The sequence below is a fragment of the Diabrotica virgifera genome, chromosome 8 (assembly GCF_917563875.1).
Source record: "Diabrotica virgifera virgifera chromosome 8, PGI_DIABVI_V3a".
NCBI lineage: Eukaryota > Metazoa > Arthropoda > Insecta > Coleoptera > Chrysomelidae > Diabrotica > Diabrotica virgifera.
Window position 1 is genome coordinate 47,686,966 of NC_065450.1, and position 14,760 is coordinate 47,701,725.

The 14,760-nt window shown below is 34.9% G+C and overlaps 1 protein-coding gene across 15 annotated transcripts in view; it reads right to left on the reverse strand.

The window, feature by feature from the left end:
• The window catches only part of LOC126889954 (G-protein coupled receptor Mth2-like), a 595,837-nt gene that overhangs the window by 162,830 nt on the left and 418,247 nt on the right, over positions 1-14,760 (reverse strand). Inside the window, exon 1 of one of the 15 annotated variants that reach the window (XM_050658717.1) lies at positions 8,622-9,196. The exons of the other annotated variants lie outside the window; for them this stretch is intronic. Within the exon in view, the coding sequence (XP_050514674.1) occupies positions 8,622-9,189 (568 nt within the window). The 5' untranslated portion in view covers positions 9,190-9,196. Of the gene's footprint in view, positions 1-8,621; positions 9,197-14,760 lie in introns of those variants that run through there. 15 annotated transcript variants of the gene reach the window in all.

The following is a 14,760-nucleotide window of genomic DNA, read 5'->3' on the forward strand; positions in this document are numbered from 1 at the left end:
TATCCAGCGATCTTTCAATTCTTCCCACTACTTGATGAAGTGCAGAATCGGTAGATCTTCCCGAAGTATATGCATGTTGATTTGGATGAAGTGGATTATGAACCAGAACTTCATCTCTTATGTACCTCTCGCATAGCCTTTCCATCGTTTTCAAGAGAAAAGATGTCAGGCTAATTGGTCGGAAAGCCTTCGGTAGGGTGTAATCCATCCTACCTGGTTTTGGTATGAAGACCACACGTACCTCTCTCCACTCTCTAGGAATATATCTCAGAGCCAAGGAGGCTCTGAACATTCCCACAAGGTGCGGCAAAAGAATATCCAGTCCCCACCGTAGTAGGGCTGGATATATGCCGTCAGGCCCTGGTGACTTAAAAGGGGCGAAGCACGATATGGCCCATCTTATCTTTTCCTCACTAATTAATGTTCTGGCAAGATGCCAGTCATTTGGTGTGGGTATGATTATTTCTTCCGTCCAGTTTGGTGCTTTTGAAATACTAGAACCGGGGAAGTGTGTTTTCATCAGGACCTCAGCACTTTCGCAAAGGTTGGAAGTTTTGCTTCCATCTTCCTTTGTTAGTATGCTGATATGCCGATGTGGATCTTTTGAGAGCGCTTTTTGTAGCCTGGAAGCTTGCGGAAAATCTTCGATTTCCTCACAGTAGGCTCTCCAAGCAGCTCTTTGTTTTTGTCTACAGACTTTCTTAAACTCTCTGAGGTTTGATTGATAAATATCCCAATCCTCTTTGAGTTTGGTGCGTTTTGCTTTATTAAAAGAAGTTCTTGCTGTCTTTCTAAGGTGTTCCAGTTCAGTGCACCACCAAGAGTTGGTTTTGCGACTTTCCTGGACCATCCTTATCGGACAGGATTTTTTATAAGCGTAGCTTATTTTATTTTGGATAGATACCGTGTACCTTTCCAATTCTGTATTAGTTCCTGGAGTTAAAGCCTTTTCATTCCGCAGAGCATCTTCTAAGAGGCGGTTGTAGAGTTCTACATCCGTCCACCTAGGGTCGCGAGATTTGATAAGGCTTTTTTCCAGACTAATAATATAGGTCAACCAGCGGTGATCAGACATAGAGATGTCCTCTGAGACCTGCCAGTTCTGAATTTTATTAGATATTTCTGCTGTTGCTAGCGTGATATCTATAACAGTTTGGCTACGAACATTAATAAATGTAGGTTCCGTGCCTCTATTTAAGATATACAAATCTTTACTAATAATATAGTCATAAAGAGACTTACCTCGAGAGTTGTTATCTTTGCTGCCCCAGCCTAGATGGTGAGAATTCGAATCGCAGCCGATAATAAGTTCTACCTTCTGGCTGAGAGAGAGAAGTATATGTATATCCAAGTATATGTACCCACTGCAGACAAGGATGAAGACACCATAGAGGCCTTCTATGAACAAATTGGCAATGTCTTAAAGCTAACTAAAAGACATGACATAAATATTATAATGGGCGATTTGAACGCTAAAGTCGGTCAAGGAGAAGTGGAGAATTGTGTGGGGCGATATGGACTCGGGGAAAGAAATGAACGTGGCGATAGGCTTGTTGATTTCTATATCAATGAGGAACTCATAATTGCAAATACCTTGTTCAAACTTCCTAAACGGAGACTATATACATGGAAGTCACCAGCTGACAATAACAACAAAATAGTCAGAAATCAAATAGATTATATTATCGTCAACAGAAGATATAGAAATTCTATAGTATCATCTAAAACTTATCCAGGAGCGGACATATCCTCCGATCACAACCCAGTTGTTTTGTCTATGAGAGTGAAACTAAATACGATAAAGAGCCCTAGCTCCAATAAAATCATGGATACAAGGCGGCTCAAACAAGACAAGACCTATGCGGAAACGAAATTTAAAATAAACGAGAACTTAAGGAAAGTCAAAGAAGATAGTGCGGAAACTCTGACTGTTGACCAAAAATGGGGAAAAATTCAACATGCCTTAGTATCAATTGGAAAAGAAACCCTCAAACCACTTGGAGAAAAAACAAAATCTTGGATGACAGTAGAAATTCTTGAACTTATGGAAGAACGAAGAAAACATAAAACAAAAGACCCGAATAAATACAAAGAAATTCAGAGAAACATCAAAAAGAAAATTCGAGAGGCAAAAGAGAGGTGGCTCTCCGACAGATGCAAAGAAATAGAAGACCTGGATAAAAAGTATGACAGTTTTAATTTACACAAAAAAATCAAAGAAATGACAGGTTCTAGAAAAAGCACAAGAACGAATACCCTTAAAAATGATAAAGGGGATATTATTACTGACGTGAAGGAGAGATTGTGTCAATGGACCAATTACATCCAACAACTCTTTAATGATGAAAGAGGAGAACTGTCATTAGAAATCACAGAGGATACTGGACCACCAATATTAAGAGACGAAGTCATCTATGCCATCAAAAACACGAAAGAGGGTAAAGCTACTGGACCAGATGATGTGCCCATCGAATTATTAAAACTGATTGATGAAGATGGTATTGATGTAATGGTTGAACTCTTTAATCTAATATATCAGACTGCCGCAATCCCCAAACAATGGCTGCAATCGACCTTTGTAGCAATTCCCAAAAAGTCAAGTGCAACAACCTGCTCGGATCACAGAACAATATCTTTAATGAGTCACACACTTAAAACATTTTTGAAAATAATACATAGTAGAATTGTTAAAACTCTCGAATATGAAATCAGTGACACACAATTTGGCTTTAGAAATGGTATGAGCACGCGAGATGCTTTGTTCGGCTTGAATGTGCTGGCCCAGAGATGCATGGACATGAATCAGGATATGTACTTATGCTTTGTAGACTTTGAAAAGGCATTTGATAAAGTTCAACATAAAAAGCTTGTAGATATATTAAAAAGCAAAAATATTGACAGTCGTGGCATGAAAATTATATCTAATATATATTGGAATCAAACTGCCAAGGTAAGAGTTGACGGCCAGGACACCCAAGATATCAAAATACATAGAGGAGTCCGTCAGGGTTGCGTGCTGTCTCCACTACTTTTCAATGTCTACAGTGAAGCGGTATTTCAAGAAGCGCTCTCAAATTCAATAGAAGGTATATCTATCAATGGAGAAGTTTTGAACAACTTACGTTTTGCAGACGATACAGTAATAATAACAGATAACAACAATGATTTACAGAACGTTATGCAACGCCTTAATGAACGCTGTCATGAGTACGGACTGAAGATGAATTTAAAGAAAACTAAATGCATGATCATAACTAAATCAGCACAAGTAAACATCCAATTAACTATTGAAGATACTGTGATTGAGAGTGTGGATAACTACAAATACTTAGGAACATGGATAACATCAAATGTAGACCAAACCAAAGAAATTAAGACACGTATTGAAATAGCACGTGCATCATTCATTAAACTTAAAAAGTTTCTTTGTTGTCGGGATATAAGGTTAGAACTACGTCTAAGGATGCTTCGATGTTACGTGTTCTCTGCTCTTCTTTACGGCTTGGAAGCGTGGACGTTGAAACAAGTCCATTTGAATAAGTTGGCCGCCTTTAAATTTTGGTGTTACAGAAGAATCCTACGAATATCATGGATTCAAAGAATGTCGAACGTGGAAGTAACTAGAAGGATAGGAAATCAACCGGAAATAATACTAACTATCAAAAGACGAAAACTTGAGTACTTGGGACATGTGATGAGAGGGCAAAAATACTCATTATTACAACTTGTTATGCAAGGCAAAATCCGAGGAAAGCGAAATGTGGGAAGACGAAGAACATCCTGGCTTAAAAACTTACGGGAATGGTTCGAATGCAGTAGTGCAGAGCTATTTAGAGCGGCAGTCAACAAGGTCCGCATTGCTATGATGATTTCCAACCTTCGATAGAAGATGGAACTTAAAGAAGAAGAAAATTTAAGTTTAGAAAAAGATCTCTCTGAACTAACGGTCGTGGCGGGTAAAGCGAAAAACAAGATGTATGCATGACACACTTATGCAAGCACTGGTTCTATGAAAATCTATAAGAATAATTTTGGCTGCAAGGCTGTATCATAAAATAGAGTACGCCGATTTCAACTGTGTCCTTGATATTCTAACAAATTGCAGTTGCTCCAAAAACTCTTTACTGAAATCTGACTGGTGCGCAGCAACTAATTTACTGGCTTCTGCAAAAAGTTCGAGATTCGATTTAAAAAGATATCCACTTCTAGGATCTAAGACTTTAGATCTAACGTTTTAACTACAGGGCAAGACACAATTAGTAGCAAAATCTTTGGATTCTTGGAAAAACTACCTATAAGTTTGCCCAAGATTTGATACAAATTCTTTACAGTATATAAAAGTGCCTACTGTTGGGAGTGAGAGATCCATATTTTTTAACTGCAAAAGAGTGCTATGTAGCTAGATTTATAGATTCCAAAACTTTATTTTGTAAAATAGTTAGGAAGACAAATTCAAACTGTTCCATTTTACCTTTTAAATTATTAGCTGCGAGTCTCTCCTCACGATATTTAGTAGTTTTATTTTAGACAGTGTTTTTAAAATTGTTATGTAGTTCCGCTTTACACCAAGCGCAGTTTGAAATCTGGATGAACACCACTAGTATAGTCACCGATAACGTTTTTAGAGTAAGCGATTTTGGTTGGACGTTTTTCTGTATTGTTAGGAAATGATCCTATCTTTCAATGCTTTTGCCGAAAATACTGAAAAAATTATAAATATTTTGTATGGTATCGTAGTAACCGAAAATTTCTGATATATTATTGCTTGCTAGGACCTCCTAGGGTTACGAGAACGGGGCGCGTTTTTGCTAAATGGCGGCAAGTTTTTGAAGATTGCAGTGCCTCTTTGAAGGTTACAGTGCCTCCTCCAGGCACTGCTTAAAAAACGTTGCGTGTTCATGCGTAAAATAATATAACAATTTATATAACAACGCATTTTTACCTTATATTCGAAGACACGATGGGACCCCTGAGACATTGGGGCCCCCCGCAAGCTTCATACTGAGGGGGCCTCTGTTCCGCCTCTGCCACCTAAGTACCATTTGAAAGCTTAATTCAAGCTCTATTGATTTGGTGTATTTGCGGTTATACCCTCAACAAATATTCCGTGTTGTACCTACCCTGTCCTATAGCTGGTTTATGGGTGGTCAAAAGCCACAAACTACACCGGTTCTGAATCGGCCCAGACCTCCTCTTGAAACATAGAAAAAAAAATTCAGATCGATGTAACTTTTCCATATACAAACTTTTTAAATATACATTGAGTACACATTTCTGAGCTCGGTAACTTTTGAATGGTACAACCGATTTTCAAAATTAAATATACGTTGGAAATGTAATGATCAATACCATCAGAAACCGCAGATGTCGGACTAAGTTTTTGAAAGTTTTGGGGACGAGATCTAAAAACATACCCCAACTGGGGAGGGCCGTAAAATCCACACTCTTAGACTAAAATGGATGACTGGCATATCGATTGGCTGGTCTTTTTCTAAACTTTAATATACGGTTTGAGTGAGGTTGACAGAATCGAAAACTTCACTTATACAGGGTGAGTCACCACTAACGCGACGGAAGATTACAGCGAAATGATAAAAGATTTGAAAAAAATTTAAATTGAATAGTGTGTAAGTTGATAAAAGCTACATTTTAAAATTATTTTGAAATATACAGGGTGTCCCAATGAATAGCGGCGTATCAAAGTTATATTTTTTTTATGGAACGCTCTGTATTTTATTGAATTTTTAATTGTCCGCAAAAAATAAGGTACAGTTTTATAAGGCTTCCCTATACCTATGTACCGAGTGTTCTGAGTTATGTTGACTTTTCTTAAAATGTAAAGTTTTAAAAGAAGGCTTATTCTCAAGTTATTTACGAAATTATAAAAACATTACTTTTACATCTAAATAGTTGGATATTGGTTGAATGTATTCCATGATTAATTATTACACATTTGTCTACAGGCAGTTCAAAATTTACAGTTTCATTAGTGGAGTATTCAATGTGTCATATGATGCTTATTTTAAATGGAACACCATGTATAATAATAAATAATTATACTTAACGAATTTACTTCTTTCGAATGGTATATGGATGTCCTATACGTAGGTGTCATAGTCTTTTGCGTAATTTACAATTATTTAAATTCTTAATCTGTAAATCGATTTTAAAACAAAAGATGAAGTTAATTAATGACATTGTATGACATTGTCATTTTATGACAATACGGTCTGGTAACTATTTTATAATTAATGCATTCCATGCTTGATTATTACACATTTATTTACAGGGTGTTCAAAATTTACAGTTTCATTATTGGATTATTCAATGTAGCATAAATATGATGGTTATTTTATTAGAACACCATGTATATTAATCAAGGATTATACTAAACATAGGTTGGTTGTTCCTCTTTCGAATGGTATATGGTATATGTTCTATAACTAGGAGTCATAGTTTTTGCGTAATTTACAATTTTCTTAAACGGCACATCGATATTAAAAATATTTATAGTCACTCTCGATTTTTAAACCCATCATCTTGACATAGTTGTTATAGAGTGTAGTTGTAAATAAATATGTAGATATATTTTTATTTGCTGATTTGTAAAATAATTTTTTTCGTTATTAGGTAATAATATTAAGAAAATAACTAAATACAAAATGAACCACAACTTACTATAAGTAAAAAATTATCAGTTATGTAATACATGTTCAAAATGTTTATACAACAAGCGATTTTAAATTATTTGTTTACATTATTTAACATAGCTGGTGTTATAAACGCAAAAGCGTTCGAAATTCTTAATTTCATGAAAATATCATCTGAAGTAGTAGGGTAGGAAGTGTAGCATTTACAATATTTTTAATATAACCCCATTTAAAAAAATTCATCTTGGTCAATCCTGGTGACCTAGGTGGCCAAATATATGGACCGAATCTATCTATCCATTTATTTCTAAATTTTATGTTGAGGTTGTTCTTAACATCACGTCAAAAATAAGCAGGAGCTCCGTCCAATTGGAGCCACATGTTTGTTCGCACGCTAAGTGGAAGGTTTTAAGAAGGATCCAAAAAACTTGTTTTAAGAAATTTAAAAAAGCTGCTCTATTCAGGTTTTCGTCAAAAAAATATGGATCGATAACGTACTCGCTCAGAATACTGCCCCAAACATTAACACTTCATCGGTGTTGGTGATCAACAGTAAAATGTTTGTTTACTGTATCATAACAAAATGAAAGCTATGTCTATTAACTAGACGATTATTATGAAAAGTAGGTAGTTTCTTCTGTACACAATACATCCTTAAAAAAAATCAGGATCTTCTCCAAATTCTTAAGTCTATAAACGAAAAGTTAAACGTTCCTGTTCTGTCTAATGCTGGTGTAGTTGAGTTTTATACGGATGATAGTGGTTTTTCTTATGTATTCTACATACACTCGTTTGACTGATTTCCAATTGACTCGAAATTTTTCACGTACTAGTATTTGGGTTTTCCGTAAAAGAAAGCAGGACATCAAGTTCGATGACGTCATTGAAAATGAATAGTTTATTTTATTTAACTTTTCGTACCTATGCAACATTACCAGTAGCACGGAATCTATCGAGAAATCTCTCAAAAAGGTCCTTTTTTGGGTGTCTTCTATCAGGATACCTTTAAGCGTAAACTTTAGAAGCTAAGCATAGATATCGTGACTATTCATTTTTAGGAACAATTAAATTTGAATGTAATTGGCTCTGCCAAAGCCATTTTTAAGTAAAAAAAATTTGAATATCATACACCGATTTTTATAGTTTTGATAATTACCAGACCGTACTGTCATAAACTGACAATGTCATACAATGACATTAATTAACTACATCTTTTGTTTTAAAATCGATTTACAGATTAAGAATTTAATAAATTGTAAATTACGCAAAAACTATGACACCTAGGTATAGGACTTCCATACACCATTCGAAAGAGGTAAATTTATTTAGTATAATTGTTTATTAATAGACATGGCGTTCCATTTAAAATAAGCATCATATGACACATTGAATACTCCACTAATGAAACTGTAAATTTTAAACACCCTGTAGACAAATGTGTAATAATTAATCACGTAATACATTCAACCAATATCCAACTATATAGATGTAAAAGTATTGTTTTTTATAATTTCGTAAATAACTTGAGAATAATCCTTCTTTTAAAACTTTACATTTTAAGAAAAGTCAACATAACTCAGAACACTCAGTACATAGGTATAGGGAAGCCTTATGAAACTATACCTTATTTTTTGCGGACAATTAAAAAATTCAATAAAATACAGGGTGTTCCATAAGAAAAAATATAACTTTGATACGCCGCTATTTATTGGGACACCCTGTATATTTCAAAATAATTTAAAATGTAGCTTTTATCAACTTACAAACTATTCAATTTAAATTTTTTTCAAATCTTTTACCATTTCGCTGTAATCTTCCGTCGCGTTAGTGGTGACTTAACCTGTATATACTATAGGGTCGCATGTAGGGGGGTGTGCACCACTGGCGAGAACTACCGTTCTTTGGGATAAAAATAATGTGCACTAATATATTTATACAAAGTATGGGCAATAATATAAAAAATTCAAATACCTGTTGTATTCCCCAACATATTTGTATTCCCCAACACACTTGGATTGGGCGAGGAGTAACACAAAAACACTGATAATCTGTCATCTTCATCGACGCAAAATCGATCATTTCTGTAATATTTATTTTTAGAATGAGGATAAAATAAAGTTCCATGTTCCTGGACATAGAACTTTTCTGAAAGATCTGTGTTATCCATTTTAAAATATCTCCAAAGTTCGCCCTCATTACAACCCAACATACCAATGACAAAATCCGTTTCATAGTATACTATACGTTCATTGTTGTAAATGGGCACCGAGAAGTTGAGTGAGGCAGATTCATTTTTTATGCAAACACTTTCGAATATTCCATTCCCGTCTTCCACATGATAAAGGTAAAATCCTATCTGACAGCACTTTCGGACACATGTTGTATTATCGATACAACCACAGTTTTGGGTGATTTCGGAGGTGTAGTTCGTATAATCCGTACTTCCTGTAGAATCACATAGATCTAGCTCAGAACTGGTAGTTCCAATAAGTCTATAGAACGATAATAGCAAGAAGAACGTTATAGCTGTTCCCGGCATAGTCGATAAACTGCAAAACACATAATAGTTTTTCTATAATCTAGTCATGCATTTTAAATATCTTTCATGGCCTTTATCAAATTTCTTTGTTAATAGTAAAGGAAATAGATGATTCAATTTATCCTTACCACAATTTTATATCACTTTATATAAACACATTTTTATATGACTGTTTTGTGGACGATTAGATAAATGTAATCGTGGTAGGGTAGCATCTATAAACTACGTCGTAAAAAATTTGCAATGAACAGTAATGATAGAACAATTAACACATTAATTAACAAAATCATAAAATACCGTAAGGATGGAGAACGAGTTATCCTTACCACAATTTTATATCACTTTATATAAACACATTTTTATATGACTGTTTTGTGGACGATTAGATAAATGTAATCGTGGTAGGGTAGCACCTATAAACTACGTCGTAAAAAATTTGCAATGAACAGTAATGATAGAACAATTAACACATTGCTTAACAAAATCATAAAATACCGTAAGGATGGAGAACGAGTGAACTAATTCTACTATTCAAAAAAGGATATAAAAAGTAGCTAGAAAACTACAGAGGTATTAACTTGTTAAATACTACCCTAAAAGTTACAAATAAAATTAACTAGTTTTGATGGGAAATAAGCCACAATTTTACTAAAAAAATGATTTTATTAACGCTTCGACGCCCAAATCGGGCATCGTTGTCAAAATACAAAAAATATTAATGAATTAAACAAAACTGTTGTTGCTTAGTAAAAAAATTCTTCTAATAATTTATTTAATCTGACTCATTTATATCGGCAATTCAGACATATATTATACATTATTTTAAAGTAGAAGACTTTAAAATGATATTGCCAATATTTTTGAGTTGCGTTCCTGGGACGACTTTATTGAAAGATAGTTCATTCGATTACATGAAATCAACCCCAACTGAAGAATATCCATCACAAAAAAATCATAACATGTGATCTGTCTTTAAAAAGACAAGCACATGCAATGGTTACAGTAAAATTTTCGCGCTAGAGATTCCATAGTAAATCACGAGGGAAAACCAGGAAAAAACCTCATGATACTATCCCGATATCGTAAGTATTAGGTCTTACTTTAGTTTACTCTCAAAACTAATACCAAAAACTCGATATGTACTGCATTCTACCAAGGAATTTGCGACACAATTGGTTTCATTTAGCATAATTAAAGCCGCTTCTTTGATTTTTCTCTTTTTACTATCTGTTTCTTTCAGGACTATACTTGAATCTCTCCACTGAACTCTATGTTCATTATCCCATGCGTGTTGACATATTTGAGATCTATCATATCATCATCATCATCATTTGAGATCTATCATTTTGAATATAAGACTGATGTTCACATATTCTAACGTTTAATGATCTTAATGTTTCACCTAAATAAAATTGTTCGCATTCACAAGGTATTTTATAAATACAATTCTTTGTTCTTTCCTGTTCACTGTTAGGTTTTATTCTTTCGCGAGAATTAATTCATTAATATTTTTTGTATTTTGAATACGACACTCGATTTGGGCGTCGAAACGTTAATAAAATCATTTTTTTAGTAAAATTGTGGCTTATCTCCCATCAAAACTAGTTAATTGCAAAAAATAGCTTCAATTTACACAAGAAAATAGCTTCAATTTACAATTAAAATTCTACAAGAACTAATGAATCACAGGATAAGTTTAGAAAATGAACAACAGAGTTTTCGTACTGGAAGAACGTGTACAGATGCAACATTCGTCATAAAGCAAATTACTGAGAAAACTTTAAAGTATAATAGACCAGCATTTCTATGTCTGATTGAATTAAAGAAAACATTTGACAGAGTAAGACTCAAAGATGTAGTCCATACTATGTCTAATAGAGAAGTCCCCCTAGATATCATAAAACCCATTGAAAACATCTACCAAAGCAACAAAATGGAAGTCAACATAGATGGACAACTTACAGAACCTTGGCAGCGGAATAAGACAGTTAGACCATTGTGTTATGCTGGCCACTCACTTACGGGTATCGAAGAGGCCATGGCATGCAGGCCAGGACTGAAGGCCGTTATTTGAGTAGTTAAGTTAATGAACTGCAGTTGAGACGCCACACACATGCAGTTTTGTGATCGAGCGTGCCAACGCCTTTACGAAAACTGCGTGTACGTGGTGATTTTGGCTTCAATTAGCCGCCTGTCAGTCACCCGGCCTCTTCGATATCCGTAAGTGAGTGGCCAGCATTAGACTCATTGAGGCCTATGCTCTTCAATTTAATCATGGATGAAATAATCAAAAGCTTTAACAAAGGAAGAGGATAGAGGATGGGAAACAAAAAAGTAAAAATACTCTGTTACACAGACGATGCAATATTGATAGCCCGAGATGATGATAGTCTGCAAAGATTAATCCACAGAATTGTAAATGAAACCTTGTTCTCTGAAAATGTACCTCTACCATATATTGGCTCTTAATGCAGGAGAGTTTGTTAAGGGGGGGCTAAAAAAATATCTATCCTTAGAAAAACTCGAAATCGTCAGATTATGATAAGGTAAGTTAAATACATGCAAAAGAGTGTATATTTAAAAAATCTGACGATTTGAGCTAAGGAGATGGGTGAGCCCCGAAATTTAAGAATAAAGCGAATATTTCGCGAAATAAATGAGATCGAAAAACTTAAAAATACGTACTCAATATTTTTTAGAAATCTATCGAATGATACCAAACACGACTTCCCACGGAGAGGAGTGGGGGGTAAATTTAATATTTTAAATATGAATCCCGCGATATTTCGCGAAATGAACATCAGATCAAAAAACTGCATACACTTATTCAATATTTTTGAAAAATCTATCCAATGGCACCAAACACGACCCACCACTGAGATGGGGTGGGGGGTTACTTTAAAATCTTAAATGGGAGCCCCCATTTTCTATTGCAGATTTGGATTCCTTACGTAAACATAAGTAACTTTTATTCGAGACATTTTTTCGAATTATGGATAGATGGCGCTATAATCGAAAAAAACGATTGTTGGAAATGGAAAATTAAATTAAAAATGGAAAGTCTTCAGTAAAATGGAAAACTTTAGTAAACTTTTTTTGGTTTTAGGACCTACTCTTCACAACACAATAGGTCCCCAAAGCGCTCGAGTGACTGCACGTTTAGCATACTTTGCTCCCCGACCATAGATATTTAGTGTTCACATTTAGCACATCAAAAATAATAATTTTAAAAGTCTTTGCGTTTTCCCAACCATTCGTCTAAGTCATTAATAATATTATTTTATTGTTCTTTTTATTTTCTACTGGGAACGTTACTTTAGGATCTATATTTTCTGCATAAAAACTGCATTTTTATTATTTAAAATCGCATTTCATTTATAATATTGCTTACCTGCACATATTCTGTACTTTTCTACTAACCTTCTTAAATATTTAATGTACAGATAGTATAGTTAGAAAATGTGTTCTTACCATTATTGATTTGTTGATTTAAAATACTCACCTGAAAAAAATATATACGTATTAATAAAAATATTACTGTTAATTATATATTAGAAGTATTAATAAGTCTTAATAAGTAACTAATATAATGAGTTGGCTATGGTATCAATGAGTTGGCTACTAATGTCTTGTCGTTTAGTTTAGTCGGGACTTGTGCATAGGCGTAACCAGGGGGGGGGTTTGGGGGTTGTAACCCCCACCCCCCCCATTGGGATGTACTTTGAGCTCTATACGCTTAACGCCATAGCCCTCATAGACCTTCCAGTAGTTGTAACCCCCCCCCCCCGTTCAGGTAGCTGTAACCCCCGCTTAGGATCATCCTGGTTACGCCTATGGACTTGTGTAGTGTTAACCCCGACAAGAATTTTCGGGGAGTTCTGTACATTTTCATTCATCCGGTTCCATTGAAGAAGTTATGGACAAATATCAGCTATTTCCTAAAAATATCTAAGTGTAGACGAGACTGGTATGAGCACAGTCCCTACAAAGTCTCCCAACATTCTTGCAACCAAAACCAAAAGAAGGAAACAAATTGGAATTATTATTATTATAACGTGGACAAAATTATACCGCTGTGTTGTATGAACGCCATAGGAACATTCGTTCATCCTGCCTTCATTGTTCCTCGGAAACGATTTAAAGCTGAGTTAATGGATGACGCACCTATACGCAGTGTAGCATTTTGCCAAGATAATGGCTGGATGAATACAGACACATTTGTCAAGTGGTAAAGGCCCGGCGCAAATTGAACCTAAGCCAGACACAACCTGAGCCGGCGGGACGGGTGACCCGTGCATTTATTTTTCTAGCGCACCGCATATTGAACACAAGCCAACCCAACCGTTGGATATCAACGTGGCGAATAGAGACGGACAAAATCAGTGCGGACATGTAACGGTTACTTTTGATACCAGTTCTCAGTGGTACTGAGTACAAATACTGATGTATCTGATCCTTGTACTGAATTGAGTAGGCAACTTAAAATCGGTATTTCCGTACTTGTAACTAGTAATGCTTTAAAAATATCTTACACGTCCCTAGTAGTCGTAGCTGTATGACTTTCGAAAACATCGAATTTGATCATAAGCGGGTGCATAAAAAGATATCTTACACTGAGTATTTTATTTCTGCACATAATATAATCTACATATTTAAAATAACCTCTCCCCTACTGCTCGGTCATAACTCATATTCCTCAATTTACTGCTCGGATCACAATCATTTACAATTACTGAAGGATCGCAATCATTTACAATTACTACAGGTCATAAAAATCCCTCCTAAAAATGATCCCTCCGCTACTGATCGGTCATAAAAATAACACTATCTGCATATTTCTTTTTTAATTTTTAAGCATAAAATACGTAATATGTAATAAACAAAAATGTAATCACGGTTTTAAGTAAAATGAATAATTTTTCACCTTATTTTTCTAATAATGTGTTTTTGTAAAGGTATAACTTTTTTATTAATTTCGTATCGCCGCTTATTTAGTCTACCAAAAGTTATCAGAATTTAATGACAAAGAAAACGCAGTTTTCACTCGGGGTGTTGACTGTGTTAATATTTTTATTTATCATAATAAATTGTACTTAGGTACCATCCGCATTCATTTCAGATAAGTCCACCTCGCAAAAAAAACAACATCTGGCGGTGAGTCACGCGTCCCACGACCCAAGAAAACTGTATGCCGATGACAAACGTTCCCAAGCGAGACCTGCGAACGAATGTACTGATAGTAGGATGCGCAAAACTGTCTACGCAGTTAGTCGGTGCAGGTTGTGTCTCGCTTAGGTACAATTTGCGCCGGGCCTAAAGCACTTTATCTTGCACGTTAAAGCATCGAACGAAAATAAAGTCCTGGGTATTAATTCTCGATAGACATAGCAGTCACAAGGGGTTTGAAGTACTGGAATATAGTAAGGAAAATGGAATTATACTATTTAACTATTAATATAAATGTAATAAATTATTTTACACAAACTGGAATACATCCGTTTAAACCAGATGTTTTGTAAGACTGGGAATTGTCTTCTATTGTGAAGATTAGGTCCTAAAACCAAAAAAAGT